The sequence below is a fragment of the Cryptotermes secundus genome, unplaced genomic scaffold (genome assembly GCF_002891405.2).
Source record: "Cryptotermes secundus unplaced genomic scaffold, Csec_1.0 scaffold628, whole genome shotgun sequence".
Lineage (NCBI taxonomy): Eukaryota > Metazoa > Arthropoda > Insecta > Blattodea > Kalotermitidae > Cryptotermes > Cryptotermes secundus.
In genome coordinates, this window is record NW_019737991.1 from 33,014 (window position 1) to 60,669 (window position 27,656).

Consider the following 27,656-nt stretch of genomic DNA (forward strand, 5'->3'; position numbering starts at 1 on the left):
AGAAGTTCATTGAAGAAAACAAAATCAGCAGGTTCGATTGGCCTAGTAATTCCCCAGACATGAACCCAATCGAAAGTTTGTGGAGAATAATGAAATGTGTGGGTAAAATGGATTCTTCAAACGAAGAACGTATGGTACTAAATGTGATAAAAGTGTGGTTCCATGACAGTGGAGTGAAAAACTTTTGCTCTAAACTGCTTGAGTTAATGCCAGAACGTGTCCAGGAAGTCGTTTTAGTGAAAGGGAGACATTTATTACTAAAATTTTGTGAGAGAATTGTAGTTGAAGGTTTAGAATAAACAAATGTCAACAAATCAAATGTTTTCATTGTTTTCCATTTCCATGCTCATAGCTAACCACTAACTACTGACTGAATGCCTACTCCTGAATCACAGGAGGTAGGCTTGCCTCTCTGTATGTCTGGTAAATAACTGCTTGCCCTCACCAGCATGAACATTCTTGGTGTAGTGTCCTGTGGGACCCATGACCCATATTTTTCTGTCTCTCAACTTAAAAACTCCTGACTGGCCTGTTACCTTTAATTTACAGACTACTGACTGTCTTGATCCTGTTGGCCCTTATTGCATAACTTTGCCATGGACTGCATAGAAAATACCACTTTTAGCCATTGCCTGGCAGTGTATGTCTCTTCTGGCTCCACTGCTCCGGCTTTCAGGTGTCATAATATTGTCATGTGTATTAGTGAGTGTAGATAGGGTTTGGAGTGGTAATTGGATTTAATAACATCTTATACAATCAGTTCATACTTACAAGCAATGCAGTGTTATCACCGATTTACATAATTTACAGTTCGCCATTGCACCCGCACTGGGATTCTCAGTCTTCACTAGTCATACCCTGATAGTGGAATTAAAAGAGTCTCACAGTGACTAAATCTTCTAATCACACACTAATTCTTCACAGGCTGACTTCTAATCCTTCTTCAGCAATTCTCTTAAAACTTTCCAGTTCCAATTCTCTAATATGCTCGTAGCTATAGACTCTTGTTATATAGACTTGGGTCAGACCCCATGGAACACATGTGTCATGTGTCAGAATGCATGTCTATTGGCCCATTGCCCAACATTGAGCATGGCTTGGACCACACGGAAGACACTTCTTCCAATACCTTTTCCAGTGTTGCGTGTGGGTATTTTGGACATTGCCTAGAAATGAGTCTACATGGAACAGTATTTACTTTAAGAAATATATATTGTCTGTATGGCGCATAACATATTAGTCAGCAATGTAGACTCCGTTTTCCCAGGAGGTGATCACTAATGTTGCAGTTAAAAATCTGATGGTAAGAGAGTGAGATGATTCTGTTTGTTGAGAAAGGCTCTGCATTATCTAGTTAGTGTGCAGTATTTAAAAATTGGTTTATTCTTGTTGGTATTAATGATTAGGAAGTTCTGATTGCTTTCAGGGTTTACGTATTTGAATATGTGTTAGCACATTGCAGAATCTCAGGAACTGGGGGTATTGAATGATTTTTGTGATAAAAAGACATTCAAGCTCTTACATGGTCCAAACCTGTGTTCATATTATTGGTGCTATAGTAAAGAATACAATAAAGGGAATTATATATTGTCCTTTTAATGACAATTTATAATCAGTTGATGCTTCTTTCAGAGATACAAGATGTAGTATACTCGTACTATGCTAGAAACTGTTCTTTATGTTAGGAATAAAAGTATAAAGAATGGGAGTTCTTGCATAAAACTGTTCTTCATAAACATGACAATTTATATTAAGTATGACTACTTGACATTTGTTTTGCTATGGAAGAAAAATTATTTTGTTGATCTGCTTCTCTTTCTATAGTCAAATCAAATGATGGAAGACATGTTATCTGAAATTATTCAAGAAGAGTTTCAGGTCTTCAATGACAGATTGACAAATTATGGCCTTCTGGAATTGGATGAAATTATATCAGATGTGACATACAATTTGACAAGGTGCGTGATACATATCTATAACATTTGAACATTTTTACATAACTCTTTTGTGTTCAATGTACTGTTGTCCATTTTCAGACTAGACTCACCCTTTTACCATGGGGATGGAGGTAGTAGATTTCTCCAAAATACTGGTACCTGTTTTCCAAACTCTGTAGTATCATATGCCATAGGACAGTAATCTTCGTAGTCACCAGTGTGAGAACCTTAACTCACGTATAAAATTTATTCCCTTTTTCCTTTGTCTTCGTATTTGGAATTGGGTTCTGCAAGCCTTGTATAAAAATGCTATGAGAGACTGTGCGTTGAAAATGCAGTGCTTTTGCATAAACATTTTGTTTGCTGAAAGTCAGTAGAGTTTCTTATGATCTGCCAAGCTAGAGATATCTTCATTCTTATATAACAAATGACATTATGAGTGAACTGTCTAATTGTGACCTTTCAAGGATTTGAGGTTCGCACAACAGTGCCTATGAAGAGTTTCATCTTTTGAAGTGTAATTCCATATAGTCTGGTGACAGTCAACCAACATTTGAGAGGAATGTATGTCCTCCATCTTCAGAGTCAAAGAGTAAGCAATGTGACAGGCATGAAGCAGGCAGCAAGCAGAGCTCTGCTTGCTGCCTGTTTCATGCTGGTTTGTCTGAAATGTCATTACATTCCAGAACATACAACTTTTCTAGGAAATAGGTTACACAATTCTTCATCATAATTTTTTACAGTCCCTCCTCTTCAGTTATGTCCCTTTATACCAGCAGATTTTTAATTTAGTGTTGGGTTCTGATGATATTTTCCCTAACTGGAATGGTTCTTTATTTTAAAGTCAGAATCACTACTCTGATGGTTTAATAATTACAAGACAGTGTTGTAGTTTCACAAATCCTTACATTGCCTTTATATTCTTCCTATCTTCAATTCTGAGTAAACAGAATGAATGAATGTATAAGGGGTGGACCTTCTCGGTCCTTGCACCATGACCTACAGTGATCTTGTGCTTCCCCTTTTGATTATCCCCTCAGCAATCTTGCACTTCGAAGCGTAGGATTTTGTACATGGGGGCTTCAAAATAGTGACTTGGTTCTATAAAATATTGACCCAAGTGACATAGTATTAAATAAGCTACGGTCTCACAATCACACAGGATATGTATGGCTGTTTCAGTTTCTTCTTGAAACCTCTCACAAGTGGGACTATCACTCAGTCCCAGTTTGAAGAGGTGTCCTTTAAGATGATAGTGTCCTGTAAGTAGTCCCACCACCCATCGTAGCTGGTTCCTTCACTCTGATAGCAGAGGATCCTCGTATGAGTCCCTTTGCTTGCCTGAGTCCAGTCAAGGATCCCCAGTATTTCTTGTGCTTCATATTTGTCCAGTACCTGATTGCCTTTCTGGCAACTCCTATAGAGATGCCACAGGCTGGTTCAGGTCCTATGAATGGTTGTTCAGCTCCAATCTTAGCCAATTGTTCCGCTGTTTCATTTCCAGCAATACTCTCATGCCCTGGCACCCATATCAGTTCTACCCTGTTATGTTTGGCCAGTTCCATGAGGATTTGGTGGCAATCCCAGACCAATTTTGAGTTGATCTGGTGTTTGTCAAGCGCTTTAAGTGCAGGTTGGCTGTCTGATAGAATGTAGATGTTCCTATTTCTATAGTTCCTATCTAAATTCTCCATAATACCTGCCGTAATGGCATATACTTCTGCCTGGAATACTGTCTTGTACTGCCCAAGGCTGAAACTAAGTTTCTCTGCCTCGTGCCATAGCAGTACACACCAGCTCCAGTGCCCTTATTTACCTTGGAACCATCTGTATACCAGATCCATCCCCCTTTTCTATTGGGCTGAAACCCATCTTCCCATTCACTCCGGTCAGGAAATCTGACTGAAGGGTTTTTCATATACATGTCTCAGTATCATTTTGTCAGACCCCCATTTGTAATGAGTAAACAGAATGTTTAGGAATCAAATTTTGATTTTTTAGGGAAATTTGTGAAGGTGTGGTTACTGTAGAGAAGGAAATTGCAAGGAAAAAGGCAGAAGAAATTTTGAAGAAGGAAGAGGAGGAGCGTCAGAAGCTCATAGATATCAATGCTGCAGAGGTATGTTCAGTGCATAGTGCTGAAGCATTTAAAAAATCATACATCATTATTTATGTCAATGCACTTGAACCTAACTTTCAGTATCTTGCAATCAACATTTCACAAACATTTGTATGGTATTATTTAGTTTGTGTTTATCTGTGTAACAGTAGAACTGATATGAGATAGTTTGGATCTTGTGAACAACTTCTGGTCAGTGATGTGAAGTAACTGTCCAGCATTTTATTTTCTTGCAGAAGAATGCCCATGGAAATAAAAGACTAGTCATTTTTGTTTGTACACTGACCCAGCTCCCCTCCAGTTCCAGAACACAAGAAGGGCTGAATGCCAGTCTCCTTTGCATTAGCTATACCTGCTTAGGTCTGTCACACCAGTCATTGTACAACTACACATCACATTTCAGTGATTTAATATCATCCTGTCTTACTGAAGTAAGAAGCGTATGAATATATACAGCATACGTTTTCGGAGAAAGAAAACTATTGACGTATATTATGTAAAGAAATAACAACATATAAATTGTCTGTGTATGAAATAATTTGCCTAAGATTGCCTGTTGTATGATAAGTAATTGAGTTTTTTACATATTCCGTTTAAAACACCAATGTGTGGAGCTATCAGCTCAGCTTATACACGTATTTAAATGTGATGTACTGCAACAAATTGGGTAAGGGCATTTTAATTTTAATTTATAATTTTATCACATTATGGCAGCACATTTGTAGTCTAGCTGGCCAAGTTTTGAATTTTTTCAATACTAATGCCATTACCACCAAGTCAAAATGTGCCAACCAGCCCCATAATACCAAAAGAGCTGAACTCCCAATTCTCTGTATGTTCAAAACTGTTAGATCAAAGGAAAGAAGTAAAATTGCAAGGTTATTACATCCAAACCAAATAAATGAATACAAGAAGTATTGGAAAGTTTCTGAACTGTTATTTTTGTCACTGCCTCGGTGAAAGAAAATGAGAGGGGAGGCCAAGGTCACATTTCTGCAAGCCTATTGCATCAGTCTCCCGTGTGATACTGTGCTGTGAACACACATTGTTTTTACAGAAGTCCTTTTTTGACTTTATGGTTTGTTTTTTCTGTGATGCATGGCAAAATCAAGCAATGTGTCTGCATCAAGTTTTGCGTGAAGCTCGGTAAATCTGCTACTGAAACCCTTGAAATGCTTTGTGAGGCTTTTGGAGAACATTCTTTAAGCCAGACAGCTGTTTTTGTATGGCATTCACGTTTCAAAGCCGCTCAAGTGTCAGTTGAAGATGACAAACATTCAGGGCAACCATTTGCCAGCAAAATGACAGAAAATGTTGACAAAATTCAAGAACTCATCAACAAAGACTGTCGCTGAACAATCCGTGAGCTCACAGGCACTGCTGGGATCAGTTATGGAATTTGCCAGGAGATTTTAACAGATAATTGGAACATGTGCCCATATTGTCACAAAGTTTGTTCCCCAACTCTTGACAAATAATCAAAACAGCAGCCGATGCGTAAATGTGTCTTGAGCTACAAGAGAAGGTTAACAAGGACCCAACTTTTACAAGTATCTAGAATCATAATGGGTGATGAAAGTTATTTATGGTTATGATCCAGAAACAAAGCAACAATCATTGCAGTAGAAGAGCCTACAATCACCAAGAGCAAGAAAGGCGCCACAGGTCTGGAGTTCCAGAAAGAGCATGCTCACTATTTTTCTTGATGTTAAAGGGATTGTTCACCTTGAATTTGTTCCTCCCAACACTACAACTCTGACTTGTACTGTAATGTTTTGAGACACTTGAGAGAAAATGTGCAATGAAAAAGTCCAGAATTTTGGTGCAACTGCAACTGGCTCCTTCATCATGACAGTGCACCTACTCACACATCCGTGAAAACCACAGAGTTTTTTTACTAAAAACAATATGGTTATCACTACTCATCCTCCCTACACACTAGACTTGGCCCCCTGTGATTTTGCTTTGTTTCCCAAATTAAAATTAAACTGAAGAGATGACATTTTGAAATAGTGTCTGACATCCAAAGGGAATCACAAGCGATATATGACAGCATTAAGGAAAATGACTTCCACGGTGCTTTTGAAGCATGGAAAAAACAATGGGGTCACTGTATACATTTTGAAGGAGATGGAAGGCAAAATTGGGTAAGTTAAGTCAGCATTTCTTTTCTGACCTAGGCCAGGAACTTTCTGATGGCACTTGAACATGTGGGATGTGAGGGTAGTAGATATTTCAGAACTTGGTAAGGGATAAAAAGAGTGATGTGCTTGCAGAATCATGCAAGCACAATTCTTCCAAAACATCAGTTAGCTTTCACTGGACTACACAACATTACATCCCAGAAGATAGGACTCTTTATGGGGCACGTGGTAGCATAGTTGGTTTGGTCAGTAAGCTACAAGCCAGGAGGTCAGGGTTCAATTCCTGATGAGGTTGTTGGATTTTTCAATTGACCTTATCCTTCCAGTCACACTATGGCTCTGGGATCAATTTAGCCTTTATTAGAAATGAGTACCCAGAATCTTCCTGGGTGAAAGGGCAGCCAGCATTTAAGGCTTGTAGCCTCACCACCATCTGTGTACCAGTTGTCTAGAAAATGTGGGAGCCTCAACATCTCACAACCCTGTGGGCCTCCACAGCCTGTTAAGGGGATACCTTTACCGTTTAGAACTCTTTATAATTATACCTGTATACAAAAAGGGTGATAAAACTCTCTGTAGCAATTATTGAGTTAAATCATTATTGTCAACTTCATACAACCAAACAGGCTTGTTGAGACGTAACAATCTAGACTTGTATTGGGAGATGTTATGTTTAATTTCAGGACAGTGGCTATCCTGACAGGTTTTTCATGGTATTCTTGGGCCCTTCCACACAAATGCTGGGATAATACCTTGGTTACGTCACGACTGCTTCTGTCCATATATTTTCCAATTCATCATTTGTCAGTCATCCTACCTTCGGGTGCTACACACTATGGATACAGCATTGTTAAATAACCCACAAGAAAAGTGGGGGAGAGAGAACTTAATGCAGAATTTTATCCAGTATTCTCTCTAGGTTAACCACTTTATGTAGACAACATAGTTTAGGATCATCATCATGGGTTTTGAGAGCTGCTGCTCAGATTATCTTCATTCATGATGTATGGGAGATATAATGGGAATATATCATCTAATTATAGACTTCAAGAAAGTCTATAATTCAGTTAGAACAAGATTTTCTCTAATATTATTTTCTCCAGAACTCACCTCTGTGTTTTGTCAGCTTAAGAATAGTGGAGCTGTAACTCCACTCCCCCAACTATCATCAGGGCATGGTGCTTAATTAATTAAGCCCAGAGATAACTTTTTACTTGTTATGTCTATTCCCTTCAATGTAACTCTGTAGTAAAAATTATTGGGCATCATCAGTGTGGAGTTTGATGTAAGAGTTCAGCTGGAGGTCAGATGTTTTGCATTTATCAGATGCTGGAGAAAAATGGAAGTACAGGGAGATTATATTACTTGAAGAATACCTATGATTCATTTAGGAGGTAAATATTGTCCAGTCTTTTCATTGAATCTGGTATACCCATGATACTGATTAGGCTAAAAGAATGTATTTAATTGGAACCTGCACTAAAGTTCATTTAGGTAAACATTTGTCACATATATATTCCTATTAAGGATGTTCTGAAACAAGAAGATGTATCACCATTGCTTTTCAGCTTCACTTTAGAATCTGCCATTTGGAGTGTCCAAGAATGAGACACATCAGCTTCTGATCTGGGACAATGATATTAATTAATTGGGGAAAAACATGAAGATCTTAAGGAAACCTGCAGATGCTTCAATAGTTGATATGACTGGACTAGAAGTTAACGGAGTGAAAAGGAAGTACATGCTGAAGTCTCATCACCAGAATTCAGGCCAAAACCACAACATAAATATAGCTAGTAGATTCTTCGAAATTGTTTGAATATTTCAGAATGATGTGGGATTTGAGGTTCTAGGAATTTTTGGAGTTGCTGAGCAACTACTGGCTCCTCAAGGGCTCATCTCCATGGAGTTAGTTCAGAAAATACAGTTGCCCATGAATTAAGGCATCACTGCTAACCTTGTACTAGTATAAAGTTTAAAATTCCTGTGTGTGAATAATAAAGATCAATTTCATTACATTTTACTACTTATATTTATATTTATACTAGAAAGAGCAAAGGACTGTTCATTGAATTTCATGGACCTAGTGCAATTAATGTTATAATATTCGTAACTGCTGTTCAGCTAATCTATAAACAGAAACAAAACTTTCTTTAGTTGCCTCGTTTCTGCAGATTTTCATGCCGCATTCTGCTTATGGCAAGGCAGCATGATTTATAGGAGTTTAAACAGAGCATGATACTGGGTGCCAGATGGATGGGACATTCCATTTCTGAAATTGTGTGGCCATTCAGCATTCTTGGAACCACAGTGTCACGTGTGTACTTGGATTACCTCATGGAAGGCATTACCACCCACCATGGACAGTGAAGTAGCTGACCACATGTGTTTAATAATTGTGACCAGTGGAGTCTTGTTACCATTGTCCATGGTAACAGACAAATGACACTGACTGAAATCACATCCACATTCAATGCAGGAGGTCCCAGACCATATCCAGCAGGTCAGTGTAGCATTCTTTAGCTTCAGTGGTGTATGGGAGCAGAAGACCAACCACAGTGCCTCTTTAACACCACAACACCAGACACAGCGCCTCACCTCGGCTTGTGACTTCACTAATTTAACCCTGGAGGACTCACAACATGTGGCATGGTCTGATGAGTCACAGTACCAGTTGTTTCGGGTGGATGGTAGGGTTTGGGTGTGGTGCAGACCCCATGAAGCCATGGACCCAAGTTTTCAACAAGGCACCGTGGAGGCTGGTGGTGGTTCCATACTGTTATGTGGCATGGGTTGGGTCTGCTGGTCTGCCTAAACACTTCACTGACTGGTGACCTCTATGCTGCACTGCTTGGTGACCATTTGCAGCCCTTTGTGGACTTCATGTACACCCAAAATGATGGCATATTCCAACAGGACAATGCACCATTTCATTGGGCCCAAGTTGTCCAGAATTGGTTTGAGATGCATTCTTGAGAGTTCTGACAAATGGTATGACCATGATGTTTACCTGATATGAACCCAGTCGAGCATTTATGGGTCATGGTGGAGAGTTCCATTCACACCAAAGATCCTGCACCCACAAATACCAGGGAGCTGTGGGTGGATGTCCAGATGGCATGGCTCCACAGCTCTCTAGAGGTATTCTGTCCAATTGCTGAATTGATGACATGTTGAGTTGCTACACTTCACCAGGCTACAAGGGGTCCTACATGATACTTGATGCATATCCTATGACTTTGGCACTTGAATGTATAATACATCTTTATAGGTAAACATTTGTCTGATAATTTTCCTATCCAGAATGGTCTAAAAACACAATAACTTTCATTATGCTAGTAAAGAGGTTGGTCTAGAAGTAAACACAGAGAAAACCAAATATATGTTGTCTCATCACCAGAATGCAGGGCAAAATCATGGCATCAAGGTAGCTAACAGATCCTTTGGAAATGTGTTACAGTTCAGATATTTGGGAACAACTATAATAAAATCAAAACCTGATTCAGGAGGAAATTAAGAGGAGATTGAATTTGGGTAATGCTTGCAACCATTCAGGCCAGAACCTTTTGTCTTCTCATCTGCTGTCTAAAAACATAAAAATTATTATATAAAAACTATAATTTTGCCTGTGGTTCTGTATTGGTATGAAACTTGGTCTCTGGCATTAAGGGAGGAACATAGACTGAGGATGTTTGAGAACAGGGTGTTTAGGAGAATATTTGAACTGAAGAAGTTAAAGTGAGAGGAGGTTGGAGAAAACTGCATAACGAGGAGCTTCATAACTTGTACTCGTCGCCAATTGTAATTGGAATTGTCAAGTCAAGGAGGATGAGATGAGCAGGGAATGTAGCATGAATGGGGGAGAAGAGGAATGCATATAAAATATTAGTGGGAAAGCCCAAAGGAAAGGGACCACTAGGAAGACCAAGCCATAAGTGGGTGAATAATATTAAAATGGATTTTAGAGACAGGATGGGATGGTATTGATTGATCTGTCTCAGCATAGGGACCAGTGGATCTTTTGAACACAATAATGAACCTTTGGGTTCCATAAAATGCTGGGAAGTTATTGGATAGCTGCACAATTAACGGCTGTTCAAGAAGGGCTCAGCTTCTTGAGTGAGTGAGTGAGATAGTGTCACATGTAGGAGTGACTATTGATGAGGTCTTGGATTGGATATTGTATTTATTAAGCTTTTATAGACAGGAGTCATAAGTACAAGTAATTACAGCACCATTGCTAATCTCCACAATTCACAAATCACCAGAGCACCTGCTAATTTTTTCCAGCCTGCTGTGTCTTCGCCAGCTGTTTCCTGGCAATGACTTCTAACAGTGGAGTCCTTCAGGTTCACACATCGAAGTCCTCTCTTCACAGACCCCCATTCAGAACACACTCAGTTGCCCCAATTGCCTTCAAGATAACTCCTCTGCACAGGACCATTTAGAAACACCGTTTCCAACATTACCTCTATTGTTGCCCTTTGATTCATTGCCGTGGGAATGTGTTTACCAAGCTGTTGCCTAGAAACATTTCTGATATATTCACCTATCTCATGGTCATTGCATAGTAATGGCTGTACACACTACATTGTTCCTTCCTTAAGGTTGTTTGTCTCAAATCGCCTACAGGCGTGCCACCATTTCTTCTTTTCTGAGGACTGCTTGCAATGTCTGTGCTAGGTCTCACCTTCCTCCCTGTGGCTCGGTTTTCACGGTGATTACTCTCCAACTGCTCCTGTTTCCTCCTTCAGGGCACATGTCCCAAGCAGTTCTCTCAGTTGCAAGAATGGTCAGTGATCCTACATGCCTGTCTGATCCATTGTTAGTGGTCTCTTCTTTTGTTTTGGATGGGACCAACTGCTCCACAATTCTTTGACATTAATTTTCTGAATTTTGACTGAAAGTTTGATTCTTCACTTCATGATCTTCAGCATGAGAGCCTTCCTGAAGATCTTGCTGGATGTCCTCTTGCTTCCAAGACATACGTGCTCCTTTAAGTCTTGGTCCCTTATTCAGTTGTTGCCTTCCAGTTGTGCCTGATGCCTCTTCTTGAACATCTGTCCTCTCAAGGTTCCTCTTGCAACATTGTCCCTTCCTGGTCCGTGACGACTGTATCCCTTACATGATGTGTGAATGGCACAATGAGTCCCCAGTTGTCTTTTCCTCAGCATGGACCACATAAGTATCTCTGTTGTTGCAAGTCGATTTGTTGCTGTGGGAATATGTTTACTGAGCCATTGCCTGGACAGATTTCTGGTATATTCACCTATCTTGAGGTTGTCATATAATAACAGCTCTACACGCTACAATATGTTTTCTGGAATTTTAACAATACAGGATTTATATGTCCCAGGATAAGGCAAGTATCAACTTATGGAGGTAAATAGAAATTGAAATGACATATTGGCCCTCTTCTTACCAAACTGAAAGCTGTGTTGCGTATTGGTGCGCTGTGGAGTGATATTATAAAATGTCTTATAAACAGTGAAAGGGTTATTCTGAAGTCATGTTTTAGAATTATTTAAAAATCTTATTCTGCCCTAAGATTATCTGATGGAAGTTTCTCTGTATTTAGCATGTTTGTGGGTATTATTTATGTGTACTTAGACCCAATTCATGTTTTAATTTATTAGTACACAAAATGACTGCTAATATGATATAACAAAGATTACTTACAAATGTTATTACCTCTCAAAATAATATCTCTTTAAGAGCTGGAAATGTACTGTTGTGATAGTCTGGTATTTTGTATTATTATTGTATTAAGGAGATGGAAGTGGTCTTTACATGCAAGGCAAGAATGTCACTTCTAATACCTTTGAAGTTAAGTTTCTAAATGACATACATTATTATTGGGCTTACTGAGTGTTTGAACCTAGTCCATCATCTTGTAACATGGAAACTGGATTTGTTTTCACGCTCAGGTGAAAGGGTGATAGGCACCTGCTCTGTGGGTTCTGTCAGGAGCAGCCAACTTCAGTCACTGGGCAACCTAAATCATATGGATATATGCACATAAAGTCAATTTTTATTGGCTGAAGGTAATAGAAAAACTTATAATAAAAACTGTGGAAATGCACACGAAGACCTAAAACTAAGACAGAGAAGGAAGTGAAAATAAATGCAAGAAACTGAACCAACAACTAAATCCAGAAACGCCAATGCTGAGGACTTACCTTTCTGTAGTACAGATATACTCAAGACAAAGGAAGGAATGGGTTTTGCAGTTGTAGATAATGCTTGTGTATAGGCTTGTTTTCAGTAAATGCACTGAGAAGGTTGAGATAAGAGGTACATGTTGTATGCAGGGCACAGATGAGAAGCATGTACAAAATTTCATCAGAAAACCTAAGAGAGAGTGTTCAAGGAACCTTAGCATAGACTTGAGTATAATATTAAAATGGATGCTAGAGAAATGGCATATTAAGGGGTGAACTTGATTCACCTATCACAGTATAGATGCAGATGGCAGTAAACTTTGAGATTTCACAAAAATGAGGATTTTCTTGCAAAGGTGTGTCAGTTTTTCAAGACAAATTGAGCCCATAGTGTTAAGTATGCAACCTGTAACATTTACATGAAGGAGCTTGGCATGATAAGTTCTATAATATGTATCTCTTGAATGCTGTCATCATTTGCTTATGCTAGTGGAGAGCATTTTGCAGACTTTTCTTCAGTCCATTGTTTCATTTTCAGGTTTTGGAGGAATTTCTGTCAGACTTAGTGACCGGACTTATTAAAGACATTTGTAAGGAAGAAGAAGACATTTTTCATGAGTCATGTTTACAACATATGGTCAGTATCTTGAATGAAGTAACTATGGAGGATTGCAAAAATATGGTGAAGAATGTTATCAGAGAGGAGCGGTAAGTATAGGTCCTCTGGTAATAGAGATGCAGCCAACAACAAAGACTTCACTGCAATGAACATTGTTGACATTGACATGGTTAGAACTAGAGAAATTGTCCTGTAATAATGAGTGAATTATTAATAATTTTCTAAAGTGTATTCTTTATGCATCATTTGCTGTTACTGTATACTGTATTACTGTGCTGTCTCCACACATTTACATGTATATATTGCAACTCTTTCATGAAGTTGCTGATAAGGAGCCCCTGTTGTCATTGTTCTTTTGCACAAATGGGGTCAGTGCTACTTTATAATAATTACTGTTTTTTTCAACATCACTGACCTCATTTATTAAAATTTGGCATTTACAAGATTCATCATGTGACTTTCGGAACTTGTAACTGTATAATTACACTGATTCAACCATCCAAGATGTTACTGCACATATGAACTAGTACCACCTTTAAATACAGGTTCATAAACAATCTGTACTTTGGATCAAAACCTGCAACAGCAAAATCAGAAATTTCCAAAATGTACAATATTGGTGGGAAATGTTAAGTGTTTTGCCTAGGTTGGCTCCACTTTGGAATTCTTGGAACGTGCTGATAGACTCTGATCTTGACATCTTTCGGGTGAGGAAGTAGACTGAGGAATGAAGGGATCATCAAGAGGGAGTGGGACGCAAACAGACCTACCCATTATGTATGGTGTCAGATCAGACGGTATTGACCACTAGCATACTTGTGTAGGGCTCAGCTGGGCTGAACTGAAACAATCCTGTTTTATCTCAGGTCATAGTTGCGGATCCATGCTGCTACCACGCATTTAATGTTTCTGACTTCCTGCATTCCCCACAACTCTCAGGATTAGAGTCTTATACTGTAGCTAAGTGAAGCTTGCATGAGTGCAGATTGGAGACAGAAAATCATTGTGTTACATTAAATAACGCTTAATGGCTGAAGATGCCAATATCTGGATACTTGTTGATCTGTAATTTTCTTGTAGGTTGCAGTGTTGATTATCCCATTTGTGTATTATTTCTTCTATATGTGTTGTTACAGCTGTTGATTCTGGATTCCTAAGATTCTGTTGTTGAAAGTTACTTATTTTTGCATATAGAAGCTGGAATTTGTTTATGTATATTATATGGATATCAGAGTTTCTTCTATGTGTATTGTGTGTCAAATTTTTCTGTTTTCTTATTGTTCAGTATTTATTGTTTGTAGTAATTGTGTTCATAGTATTTTGTTTAATTTCTTGTGTCCTTTTGTCTGTTGTAGTGGTGATTTTTCCTTTTAACTTGTTTGATATGGATGCTGTTGCATGGCCCTGTTTATTGGACTGTTTTAAATCAGTTTATCTTTGGTATTGCATTATGATTTAGTTCTGAAAATCATTTTGTGGCATGCAGGCCTGTTGCTAGGTGATGACCACAAAATAAGCAACTATACAAGAGCCATTGTTAAGTAACGGCTCTGCAAACAAGCATGTTTCCACGGTAACAAGAGAATACAGCAATATTGGAAGAGACGTTTTCTACGTGGTCCATGCTGTGTTAGAAGCTTGTAGGTGATGTTGGAGACAGTTGAGGAAACCAGGGGATGGGGAATGTTTGCTGTTGAAAGTGGCTACCAACTGACAGCAGTGAAGACATGACTGTGGACATGCGCGCGCGCGCGTGCGTGCGTGCATGTGTGGAGGGGGGGCAGGGACTGCAAAGTGTTGTCATGCACTGTATCAAAAAGTCCAGTAAATCCTCTTATGAATCCAAAACCCATCAATGAGTCATACTCTGTCATGTGACAGTGTGTTGATGAGATTTTACCTATAATATGTGTTGAAGTAAGTGTCTCACAGACCGTATGAGTGGCTAAATATCTAATCCATCATTATGTATGTTTCAGTTTGGAGCTACTGTTACAGAAACAACAAGTATCTGATGTCAGGAAATATTTCAATATTTGGAGGAATTCTGTAAGAAGAATTAAACTGTACAAGAAATGTATGGTGGAGTTTCCTGCTTGGATATCAACTCTGACACTGAAGGAACAAATTGCACATTTAGAGAAGCCGCAGGTCATTGGTAAAACTGTTGCAGAATTCGGTAAGAATATTTGAATTTCTTAAGTTTATATTCTGTGTGGTATTTGAGTGGAGCTTTTTCTCTAAAAGAAAGAAAAAGTATATGGCAATACTGACACATATCTGTGTATTTAGTAATTTGTTTTAATAAGAGATTCCTTGTAAAAAGGACCTGGTACATATACTGTTGTGTACCATACTGTGTATATACTTTGGTGGTGGTGGTGGTTGTGTGTGGGGGGGGGGGGCTGCATGAGACTGATTTTGCTTTTGGTACCTACCAGGCTTTCGTCAACACTAATTTCTTGGTGAGGGGTGTAATGATGCCTGAGTACCCTGTTTGCATGGTCCACAAGGAGTTGGTACCTTGCACAGGGATTGTAGGCTGGTTCTCCAAGGCCTAACACTCCATTGTTGATGAGGTGGAAGAAGAGCAGAAAGTGGGAAAATCCATGCTTGGTAAACATTTTCCCAAACCATGGGGTAGCTTGCGAACAGAGGGCGAACCAGTATGATGCTATGGTCGGCTTTTTGATGATACCCAAATTTAGAATACAGGTGAGAAATCCTTTCATCTCATGCATTGTAATTGTGGCCCAGTTCTTTAGCAGAGTGGGAATATTACCTTCTTTACTGCTAATCACATGCTGTTAATATCTGTTTGACTCTCTCACCATGAGGATAAGGTTCAAGTCTGTGAAGAGGAGATGTAAGTAAGAATTATTATTATTATTAGACCACTATGAAGTTGCCAGTGCATTTGTTAATCATTTTCAGTCTATAATAGTCCCTCTCCAGGGGTCTTCCCCTCCCTTTCATCATCATCCTTGGGATCTCTATCTTTGTCACCTATTTCTGATTCAGACATTTTTAAGGCCAGACCGTCAAAATCTGTCAGTCTTGATAACATCCCTGGCTTCACTATTAAAGATTGTTCTGTTATACTTGTACTTGTCCTGAAGCATATTTTCAATATTAGTCAATCTCAACAGTGTTTTCCTGCATTATGGAAGCAAGTGCCAGTTGTTCCTATCTTTAAGAGAGGCAGTAGTGCCTCAGTCAACAACTACAGACCTCAATTCTTAACAATTTTTCAAACCTATTTGAATTTGACCATATTAAATCGTCTGTGTATATCACAGTCAATCAACAATACAACAGAAGAAAACAGTCTTCTGGGATTTGGCACCGTGTATATGTGGTGTTAACCGACGTTTCGGAGGAACGTATCGCCTCCATCTTCAGGGTAGAAGAAAAAGTATAAGAAATCTGCAAGCGACAAGACCGTGAGAACGGTAAAAGCAGACNCAGCACGGTTTCACAAAATATAAATCCACCACCACCAATCTAGTAACTTGTCTGGATTTTATTACTCCTCTAGTTGGCTCTCAACGTCAAGTGGATGCCATTTGCTTTGACCTAACTTTTGCTTTTGATCTCGTTCCCCACGTCTTGCTTCTTCACAAACTGAGTGCTCCTGGATTTTCTGGTGGTTATGTAAACTGGATGTTGCCTAACTAACAGACACTCGCGGGTCCGTATTGGTGAAACTGTTTCATCTCCTTTTGAGGTATTTTCTGGTGTTCCAAGGATCTGTTCTTGGGCCTCTGCTTGTCACTGTCTATATAAACGACTTGTGTGATTCAATTAAGCACTTTGCAGATGACATAAAAATTTACCATGCTGTCAGCTCTCCTGAAGATTGTAATCGTCTGCAATCTGACATTGACTCTATACATGGTTGGTATGCAGCAAACTATATGAAACTCAGTGTTAACCGTTCAGCGTGGTTTGACGTGTATGTTTCGTCAGGTATTTAAATCGTCTGGGGGGGTTTGACGTGTATGTTTCGTCCAGCTGCACACCTATGTTATAACGCCCATAATATTTGATGGTTTTGCTGTAGATTGTTAGATTTTTCGCTGGCCTGTTGTCAGGAGAACAACGAGAACGACGACAGGAGTTTAGCTGCGCTAAGTGATCGTTACATATGCCTGTCTTGCAGCAAAGTTCCTGTTGCTCTTGCGAGCGATTTCCTCGTTCAAGCTGTTATGAATGGCGTGTTTTCTTTGCTCTGAAGCTATAAACAGCAGAGACGTGATATGTGCTTGTGTTTATAATATCATATTGCCCTGAGCTGGCCACACTAACACACTCAATTGGAATTCTTAGAAGAGGGATGTCCACATTTTATTCTTGCCAGATCGATTGATTTCGCACAGTACATGGCAGCCAGTTCTTAGAAAAACGCCACAAATTAAGGCAGAACACTGTGGTCACCCCCTGTGACGATGGGTGTGTGTGTGTGTGTAGGGGAAAAAGAACTCATTCCTTCATGTATTATCGCTCCAGTTGACTCCATTTTATCGTACTGACCTTGGTGGTCGTTTCGAGGGATGACCATAAATATTTTTTTGAGCCAGCTAAGCTCTGCTTTCGTTCACTACATACCAGACAGTTCTTAGAATAACTTCATGAATTCTGTGGTCACCCCTACGACATCTACTGCCGCCAAAATGGATGGAATATCAAAGGCATAGCAACAACCCCTTGTTATGATAACTCGTAACGTTGAATTTACTACAGCTGACCTGGCAACTAAACGGGTCACGGAAAGACATTTCCTTGAACTATACCCCTCACGGGGAAGAAGGCATGGCCGCACAGATGTGTGGGCCAAAGAAAAGATACACAAATTGGAGTGGTGAATGGGGGGCACCGTTGGGTTATACGAATGCTTCAAGGCCTTCCTTACACAGCTCAAATTCTACTAAATCAACTGCTTCCATTGCCGAGATAACGGGCGCTCATATTATAAGGTAAGGTTATAAAAACCATCTTTTAAGATCAAATTAGTGAAAGTTTCATCCTTCAAGGCGTACCATTCACTGCTCAGATACTAAACAACCTGCTTCCATTCCCGAGATACAGGGCGCTCATATTATAAGGTAAGGTTATAAAACCACCTTTTAAGATCATTTTAGTGAAAGTTTCATGTTCCTATCTCATAGAATTTAAGAACAATGATGAATAAATCATTTTCGAGCAAAATTTAAATGGCCGCCTGAATATATTACCGCCGGAGACGCGGCCGCGGAATTTAAATAACCGCGCCAAAGGGTTAACAAAACCAAAGTTCTCCAGGAAAACTATCTGATTTACGGGTACAAACTTTTTATTCCGCTATTACTCAAACTTATTCAGTGAAAGACCTGGTTGTATGTCTTGATTCTAAACTTCATTTTCATAATCATGTTAATTTTATATTTTCACATTGTATTAAGATGATAGGTATAATTTGCAGTGTCACCTTTAATTATTCAACCCTTGGATGCATGTTCATATTATACTTTAGTTACATCCAAAGTTGAATATGCCTCAGTGGTTTGGAATTCTATTACATCAACAGATGCAAACAAACTAGAATGCGTAAGATTTGAGGGTTTCACGGCGGTGTACCCTTCTCACGGTCTTGTCGCTTGCAGATTTCTTATACTTTTTCTTCTACCCTGAAGATGGAGGCGATACGTTCCTCCGAAAAGTCGGTTAACACCACTTATACACGGTGCCAAATCCCAGAAGACTGCCTTCTTCAAACTAGAATGCATTCGGGAGAAATTTACAGCCCTCTGTTTTAAACACTTTTTCTTCAGTAGATTACTGTTACAATTTAGCTTTAGAACAATTGAAATATCACACCTTACAAAATAGTAGATATCACTTTGGTGCACTCTTCCTTACTCAAGTTTATCATGGTTCTATACTTTGCCCTTCTGCTTTGGCAATTATTGGCCTTCGGGTCCTTGTTTGATATATCAGAGACTTTCCTATGATCAGTGTCTCTTTTGTTAGTAAAAATTGTGCCTCTGCTTGTTGCCCTTCAACTGCTAATGTTGTTTGTAGGGACATAGACATCTTTGGACCAAATCTCTGTTGTTGAAACATATTTTATGCTGAATTAAGTAAACAGTTATTATCATCATTTTTTATTTGTGATCAAAAACAACACAGCACACCACGAACAAACACAGGATGAAACCAAGAATCTCCTTCTCAAGATAGACAGGCGGCACAAGTTCAGCCCCCCTCAAAAAAGACAATGGGAGATGGGACATGAACCTACTTGGTTTATAAATTTTAACTTAAGTAGCAAAGTTTTAAAAACTTTAATGTGCCAAGAAAGCTGCTATAGTTGTGGAAAAGTTGGATTTTGTATGTATTGTGCATTACAAACATTGTATGTATATGTATTTTAACACTCAAAACATCCATTGTGATAGTAGTTTCCAAAAAGTATAGATGTCCCTCTGATGATCTATAGGGACCAAAACATGTAAGGGTATTAAGTTTTCAAGTAGTAAAAACTTCAGTAGTCACATTGGACGGAGTTGTTTTGTCTTTGTAATTATCATCATTATTTAATACCATTATTATTATTGTTATTATTATTTTTATTATTATTGTAGTATACTGATCTATTTTAAACTTGAATTATTCTTTTCTGTCACATTGTGGCTTTGTCTGTGTGCATTTTTGTTCTGTATCTTTATTCATGGTCACTTTTTAATTGTCCTTGAGCTGTTAAGTTAGCATGAAAATAAATGAGAATTGAATTGAAGCTCTGACTTAGAGCTTTGACCAGCCATTATCTAGTTAAAAATGTAAAGTAACTAACTATAATTACTAAAAACTCTAAAAAAAAATATATATTGAAAATGTGATAAACAATATATAACTTTATTATAAAAAGATACTGCCACTGAACTATGATATATTCACAGTAAACCACCTAAACCCGCATACCAAGGAAGCATTGAACCACCAAGTAAACATATGAGCTCAACATATGTAATTTGTTTAAAAATTTTTTTTTTTGTAAGCAAAGGAGGCATAACTGTGAAATAGACCTGGAGAATAAGGTGCTGTCTTGTGCTGCCACTTTTGAGCCATTTATATAACTAAAAGCACATAGAGATGGAGCCAATAGATTGACCACCAGAGTGTTCATGCCATTACCAGGTGTGCCAATGGATTGGCATGCTTTACATATAAGGGTTAAGGTACATCAGCATAGATGACTGTCTGCATGTATATTAACATCTAGGTAAAATACATATAGAGGAAATCCCAGAATAAAATGTAACTTGTATCAAATTATAAAGAGATGTGGCTAATAGAAGGTAAAAAGGTGTAATAAAACAAAAAAGAGAGTTGTTAATAAAATAAGCTGTATATGTTCCTGTGAGTTCTTAAAACAACAATGAAGGTAAAATTTCCCAACCAAGGTAATAAGATAAGGAGTGTAGTAAAGTGTTAGTCTTAGAGTATGGACTATACAGAATCTTTGTGTACTGCAAACACATATCCACAACAAGAATTTGTGCAGTTCCAAACAAATTATCATCAGAAGTTCCACCATATATACCATCAGGTAAAAATTGGAGGAAACAAATATCTTGTGTTCAGCCTCATTCAACCATAAAGTTTCTTTCTCATATGTCTCTACATACCTTCATACTCATCCTATCATTTTTCCAGTTGTATTTCACAAATTCTGCAGTTGATAACAGTTTGCTGAATGATCGTCCCTTCCACACAGAAATAAAGTAGAGTTATGAGTGAAACAGCTTCTCACCTTAGGTTATCTTTGGTCTCATGCTATCTATGTGGGCACCTCAGCTTAGTGGTAAACATCTCAGGTACACACACAGAGGTTAACTGTGGTGTACATGTGTTATGAATATTGGAAGTTAAAATTCTCTGGTAGGGGTACTTCCAAGCAATAATGAGTGAGTAATTCATTACTACATTTTAACCAAATAATTCATGAAATTCTTGTTATTATTTTATATGGTTGTGATAAGCAGCCTGTTACCTTGGGGTAGGAACATGTATTGCAGATACATATTTGGAAAAAAAGTGAAAATGTGTGTTGAGTTGAGAATTGAAGTAAGATGGTCATGGAGAATAGTACATAATACATAATTACATAATTTATACAACTCTTATATTGTACAATTGTTGAAATAATCAGTTCAAGAAATTACTGTAAACTAAGTTCAAAATTATTTCTGAAACATGATTTTTATATACAGAACTAGGAAGTGGACAGAGTCGAAATGAATAGTTTTGAACAGCGAGATTGATCATTTTTGCTTGGATAAGGAAAAAAGAATTATATGCAGAAATTTGGCAGTGAAACTTCTTGAAGATGACTGTTTTTAAGACCGAGAATGGGACAAACGATAAAGTTTAAAAAATGTCCTGTGAAGATGTGTACTGCATTGAAGGAGGCAGTAAGTTCTTCTGAAAACTTAGAATTTTTACCATTGGAGATAGCAGTGGGTTGAACTGACTCATGATTGTGTCCACTGGGGGGAGTCTTGTATTTGCACTGTTGAACCTTAAGAATACTTCAAGAGAGGTAGTGTACTTAATACTGGACATTACTGCTGGACATTAAAAATCAGGAAAATTAGCTTTGTATTATGATCATTCTTTTAATGTTTCAGCTCTTCCTGCGCGTGCTGCGGAAGCTGTGCCGAAAATACCCGTGTTTGATATTGTGTCATGTGGGCTTTATGTCAATCCAAAGAGACCTTACTCAGCAGAAAGGTACTTCAAAATGGTGATATCAATACCTGATGAAACAGAGTCTCCAACTTATGGACAGTTTGTCAGAACATATACAGAGAGTGCATTTTCAACAACTAAGGATTCATATGCAGTTAACCCGGTAAGAAGTAGTCCAGGCATAAACTGATAATGTGAAGCTATAATAAGAAAATCATGGTCCCTAGTCAGAAGTGTAATGTTGCGTGAGAGCAGAAGAAGCCTCATATACCTACCAAGTCCACTGTTTGAAAAGTAAGTTCCAGTATTCCCTTTTTTCCAAAAATTCAACCAACAGAAGAATACCAGGCAGGTTGCTCTAGAGATAATGATCTAGACTTGTGAATCTCAGCTGGGACAGCAGCTGTCTTGAGCAGTTTTCATGGTTCTTCTACAGTCCTGCCAGGCAAATTTTGGGATTGCACCTCATTTAGATTATGACGGCTTCCTTCCAGATCCTTTCCAGTTCATCATCATTCAGCTGTCATCCTATCGTCTGATGCTTTATAGTTTTGAAACTGAAAGTGTCATTAAATAATCTGAAAAAGAAGAAGGAGATTATGGCCGACCTGGGGAAGCTAAGTCAGTATAGTAATGGGCTATGGGTTGGACAGCCAGGTTTCAATTCCCAGCAGGTGCAAGAGATCTTTCTATACCCATCACCTGGACCTCCTCTCCAGTGGACACCAGAGCTCTTTCCTCAGGGTTGAAGTGGCTGGCATGTGACGCTTACCACTCGCCTACATTTAGTGCTGAGTTCACGAATGGTGGAGCCATACCTCCATTCCCAGCTACATCTCTATGGCATCATGTTTAATTAATTAACCATAAGGACGTATTTACGTTCACCTTGCAGTATGGTGAGGTGTTAGTTCTCGTGGTTTGTATTTGGGAGATCACAGATTGAGATGTTCTAGAAGTGGCCCTTCTGAGGCTTTTCATCCATTTCCTCAGCCTCTGGCTGCAACTTGTGGTCATTGACACCTGTCCACTTCTGGCTGTCAGTCACCACCACTTTCTGTCACAGGCTGGCGCTCACTTCTGACTCCAACTACTCCAACTAACCAATTACTGTCAGAGTGAGAGTTACTGACTGACGGTTTACTGTCAATCAGTTTGTCTTGGCGCGAATCCTCTTGAGGCTCTTGATCATTTTTTTTTTTTGATACTGAACCTTATTGTCATAGTCCTTGTGTATGTCCTCTCTAACGAGAGGACAGATTTGTCTCTTATCAATGTGCTTGTCCTGTGTCAAGCATACACATTGCACATATAGCATGATATTGAAATTTCTTCTTCTACAATGTACACAAATTGTCTGTGAGTCAAGGCTTTGCAGAGATCACACCTATCTTATTTGCCTTATGCTACAACAGCAGCTTAGTCACTTGAATGGTTGTGAGCCAGAACCAGAGTTACTTCACAGCTGGCAGTTTACTGCCAATCAGTTCATCTTGGCGTAAGTCCTTTGAGGCTTATGACCATATATTTTTTCTTCTTTTGCAACTGAACCCCTGTAGTCATAGTCATTATGTAACATCCTTTCTGACAAGAGGCTAGATTTGTCCCTTATGAATAGGCTTTGCCCTTATTAACTGTATGTACTCGTATCACACACATATACCATGTTATTGAAAACTCTTCCTTGTGCGAATTTGGTTTGGTTCATACTGGTCCATTACACTAGCAATATTATAAAAGGTTAATCATCTGGATCCAGCGTGACTGATAAATTGTTTTTTCTTTCTCTGTTTTTTAGTCTTTCATCCTTGACATGTTTCAGTCTTAGAGACCATCTTCAGAAGGATATATCAATATGGCAGAAACTACTATTTCATTGTGTTTTGTCAGTATCAATACATACATACAGTATCATCACAATGCCATGAATATAAAANCTTTTGTCAGTATCAATACATACATACATACAATATCATCACAATGCCATGAATATAAAACCTGATTCTTTAACAACTACAGCGACCTGCATGAAGACATTAAAATATTTATAAATTATTACAATTAGTCTGTTTACAAGTGTGGTTTAAAAAGAATTTGGTAAAATTTAGAACCAATTTGGTTTGTGTCATTTATATTGCTTCTCGCTTAAAGGGAGATCAATGTCTGCCACCCTGTTCCATTGTTTGATGGATAACAACACAGCACGGCCTGAACAACAGGGCACCACTAAAGAGTCTTATTCATCAAACAACGATACCACAAGGTGGTAGACACTCATCATCCTTTAAAGAGAGGCAATATTGTAACGTGTTTACATTACTGAAGACGCCGTAGAGATCGTTAATTGGTTTATTCAACAATCTACAACTATCGGCTACAATTGATTATAACACAGTTGCGGGGTTTCACACTTTATAACCCTAATCGCATTAATCTGTTAACACTGTTGCGGGGTTTCACGATTTATAACCCTATGCGCAAATCAGTTCACTCTGTCTTCAGTAGTCTACACGTTACACTGGTGTCAGAAGTGGGATTTGGACTTACACATGTGACCGATGAGATTCAATCTCAAGACACGTGACAATTTGGTGTCAGAACTTAAACACGCCACAAACAATTATTGTGCATCGAGTGTTCTACTGCTACAAAATGGAAAGACAAGATATTGAAAACTTGTTTGAACGCCTAATGACAAAACTAGACGCCTACCAAGAGAAGGCGTCGGCCGATAGAAGAAAATACAGAGAAGATTTCCTGGCAAAATTAGACGTCAACCAGAAACAAACCGAAGTCATGCTGACAAAATTAGACGCCTACCAAGAAAAGGCGGAGGCCGATAGGAAGGCCGACAAGGAAGAAATTAAGGCCGAAATGCGATCTATGCGGTCAGAGTTGGATGATAATATCCAACATCGAGTTGAAAACATCTTGGCGATCGTTGAACACGACAAACGAAAACTCCAGGAAGAACTAACGAAACACGTTACAATATAAAGGACATGAACTAAATTGGTTCTAAATTTTAAGAAATTCTTTTTAAACCACACTTGTAAACAGGCTAATTGTAATAATTTATAAATATTTTAATGTCTTCATGCAGGTCGCTGTAGTTGTTAAAGGATCAGGTTTTATATTCATGGCATTGTGATGGATACTGTATGTATGTATTGATATCGACCAATCACACTGTAATAGTAGTTTCTGCCGTATTGATATATCCTTCTGAAGATGGTCTCTGAGAGCAAAACCTGTCAAGGATGAAAGACTAGAAAGAAAGAAAAAAAACATTTACCATTCACACTGGGTAGAGTTGACAACCTTTTGTAATATTGCTAGTGTGGCGGACCAGGATGAACCAAATCTTATATACAATTACTAGTGGGACGGACCAGGAAGAACCTAGTTAAGTTTAACAAAGTAATGAATGAAAATTTTTAATGTATCATCAGATGTCGAAACTGGGTGGCCTGAAATCTGATTTATACAATTTATTTCTTTTTTAATTTAAATTTTAATAAGGACAAATGCTGTGCTTCTTTAATCCTTTACTTATCATTTTATGATCTGTGTGTTACATTCTGCCAACAAAATGCCTTGGTTGTTGCCTAAGTAGCCATCCATCTTAAGATTGTGCTTTAGTTTTTGTTCAGAAGTACAGTTTCTGAATGCTTTGGACTAAAGTTTGATAGAAAACTCAGTAGTCTGGCCTTTCCTTCATACCCTCTAATCATTTTACAGCCACCAATTAATGAGTTAGCAGATGTTTCATTTGGTGTGTTTGTCAGTGGAAACAAGTTCAATCTGGCACACATACTGTGATGTGATTCACAGTGAATAGTTAAGGTCATAAAACAATTAACCTGAAACAGAAGTGCCAGAATTAAATGTGGGATTTACATCAATAAGCACCCAACATTTATTGTTTCATGTTTGTTTTCCCTAATATGCTGGGTTATTGTTTGCTTCAGTGTGAACCTCTTCTACTGGAAAGGAAACTGCTGTTTACAGCCTCAAGGTTGGCAGTCAGTGTGAGATGCCTTGTTGGTCCGGATATGATTGAGGGTGGAATCCCTAATCCTGATGCCGTGGCTGGAACAAATGGTCTTATTTTCTTGATTTGCCATGATTCTGTATCTGTAGAACATACTAAGAGAAGATTGCATGAAGTATTGAAGACAAAGTGTCACTATGGTGGGATTCCTGTAGCGTTCCTTATCACAGATTATTTGGATGAACAGCAAGTGAAAGTTGGTCTGAATATGGAACCATTGATAAATGAAACTGGAATTCGTATTTGTGAAATTTTTCATCGTAAACCAAAATGTCAAAGTGGGTTTGAAGATATGGTGAGTATAATATAGCTTTTTGGAAATTGAAGTGATGACGAAAGAAAGTAACTGCCAAGAATTCTTTATGCCCAATTCAAAATGCTTTAACTTACATCTCCCACTAGCCACTGGGCTTCCTACTGGCCCTTTGGCCATGTCTTTGATAAGTAATAGGGATGCATAACCACTGTAACCATGGAGGAACGAATGTACATGCGCTACACCCCATTCAAACAGAGCATCCATTCAGCCAGTTACCCAGTCATTGCCTCCAACCATCTGGTCCTTCTTGATTTATGGGTGCCAGATAAGAGGTTCAATATTTGTATTAACTTTGAAATATTAACTTTTGCTGGCCAGTATTTCTTAGTCTGTCTAAGCTTCTGGTTATACTGTAACCCATCAAACAAAAAACTGAATTTGTGAGTTTTTACCCATGTTTTATTGGCCCATAATGGTACCTTCTGTGATAAAGCAAACATAAACAATGTTTGGACATTTATTCCATTCGTTTAATAATTATGGCAGTTGTATTTCTTTTAAATGATTTATTTGCATTGCAGGAATTCTGTTTGAAGAGCCCATAATTGCTGCATTTCAAACATTTGTGTAAAAATGGTAAATGCTATTTAAAAATAATTTTGCTAATTAGACATGCACAATATTTATTTTCCAGTTCTACAAAGGCATTTTTTGGCTTGCTCAAAATGTTGTTGAAGTGTATTTGCCTTACTGCACAACTGCAGAGAATGTGATGCTCAAATACTTGTCAGACGCACTTTGGGAGAAATTTGAATTTCATGAAAATACCACTGATGAAGTTGCAGGAATGGAAATGGTAAGCTGATTTATGGTCCAATTATTTATTTTAAAGTCATCTGTTTTTCTTAGCTAGCCCAACCTTCCAGATTTATTATTTCTGTTCATTTACATATCCCATTCAGTATTATCCCATTTCTGTAACATATTATATAATGTATGACGCCATCAGTCAAGATGTTCGCAATGTAATCACATCTGACACATTTTTGGATTAAGTCTGAGATAAGATTATGTGTTAGTCTCTCTGAACACATAGTCCCAAACAAACATTCAGTTTTCCCGGTGGTATCAAATTTACAGTTTATAACCCTCATGGCGTCCATTGCTGTAGCAATTTGAGGCGTGAAAATGAAGGAACATTTTGTTGGCAGCCATCACAGTCAGATTCACAGTACATAGGACACTACAGTACATAGGACACTACAGTACATTATTGCATTGACTGTATTAATTCAATGTTTAGTTCTTCTTTTCATGATAACATCAACTTATTTTGATTTCTAATCATTCATGTGTTAACACGTAATGCATTCGAAATTTCTAGAAGAATATGCAGGGTGATATAGGAGTAGACTGCCAGAAATTGTGGGTAATCAAGTAATTTTGAATGAAAGAAATCCTGTTAACAGCATTCCAATTCAAAAAGCTTAAAGAGTTATGACAGTTTCACAGTAAAGTAAAGATGTGATGTTTGCTCAGTGGTCGCAAAATATACTACTACTGAACTATAGCAGGCAGCATATTTCCATCTGAGTTGAACAGTGTGTAGAATTATATGACAGAGTGATTATGA

The 27,656-nt window shown here is 38.3% G+C and overlaps 1 protein-coding gene across 2 annotated transcripts in view; it reads left to right on the top strand.

The window, feature by feature from the left end:
• Positions 1-27,656, top strand: part of LOC111870657 — a gene marked incomplete at its 5' end in the record, with an annotated part of 78,013 nt that overhangs the window by 32,182 nt on the left and 18,175 nt on the right. The window contains 7 exon segments of one of the 2 annotated variants that reach the window (XM_023863127.2): positions 1,825-1,958; positions 3,939-4,056; positions 12,900-13,069; positions 14,960-15,159; positions 21,650-21,873; positions 25,682-26,059; positions 26,718-26,879. In XM_023863127.2, the coding sequence (XP_023718895.2) occupies positions 1,825-1,958; positions 3,939-4,056; positions 12,900-13,069; positions 14,960-15,159; positions 21,650-21,873; positions 25,682-26,059; positions 26,718-26,879 (1,386 nt within the window). 2 annotated transcript variants of the gene reach the window in all.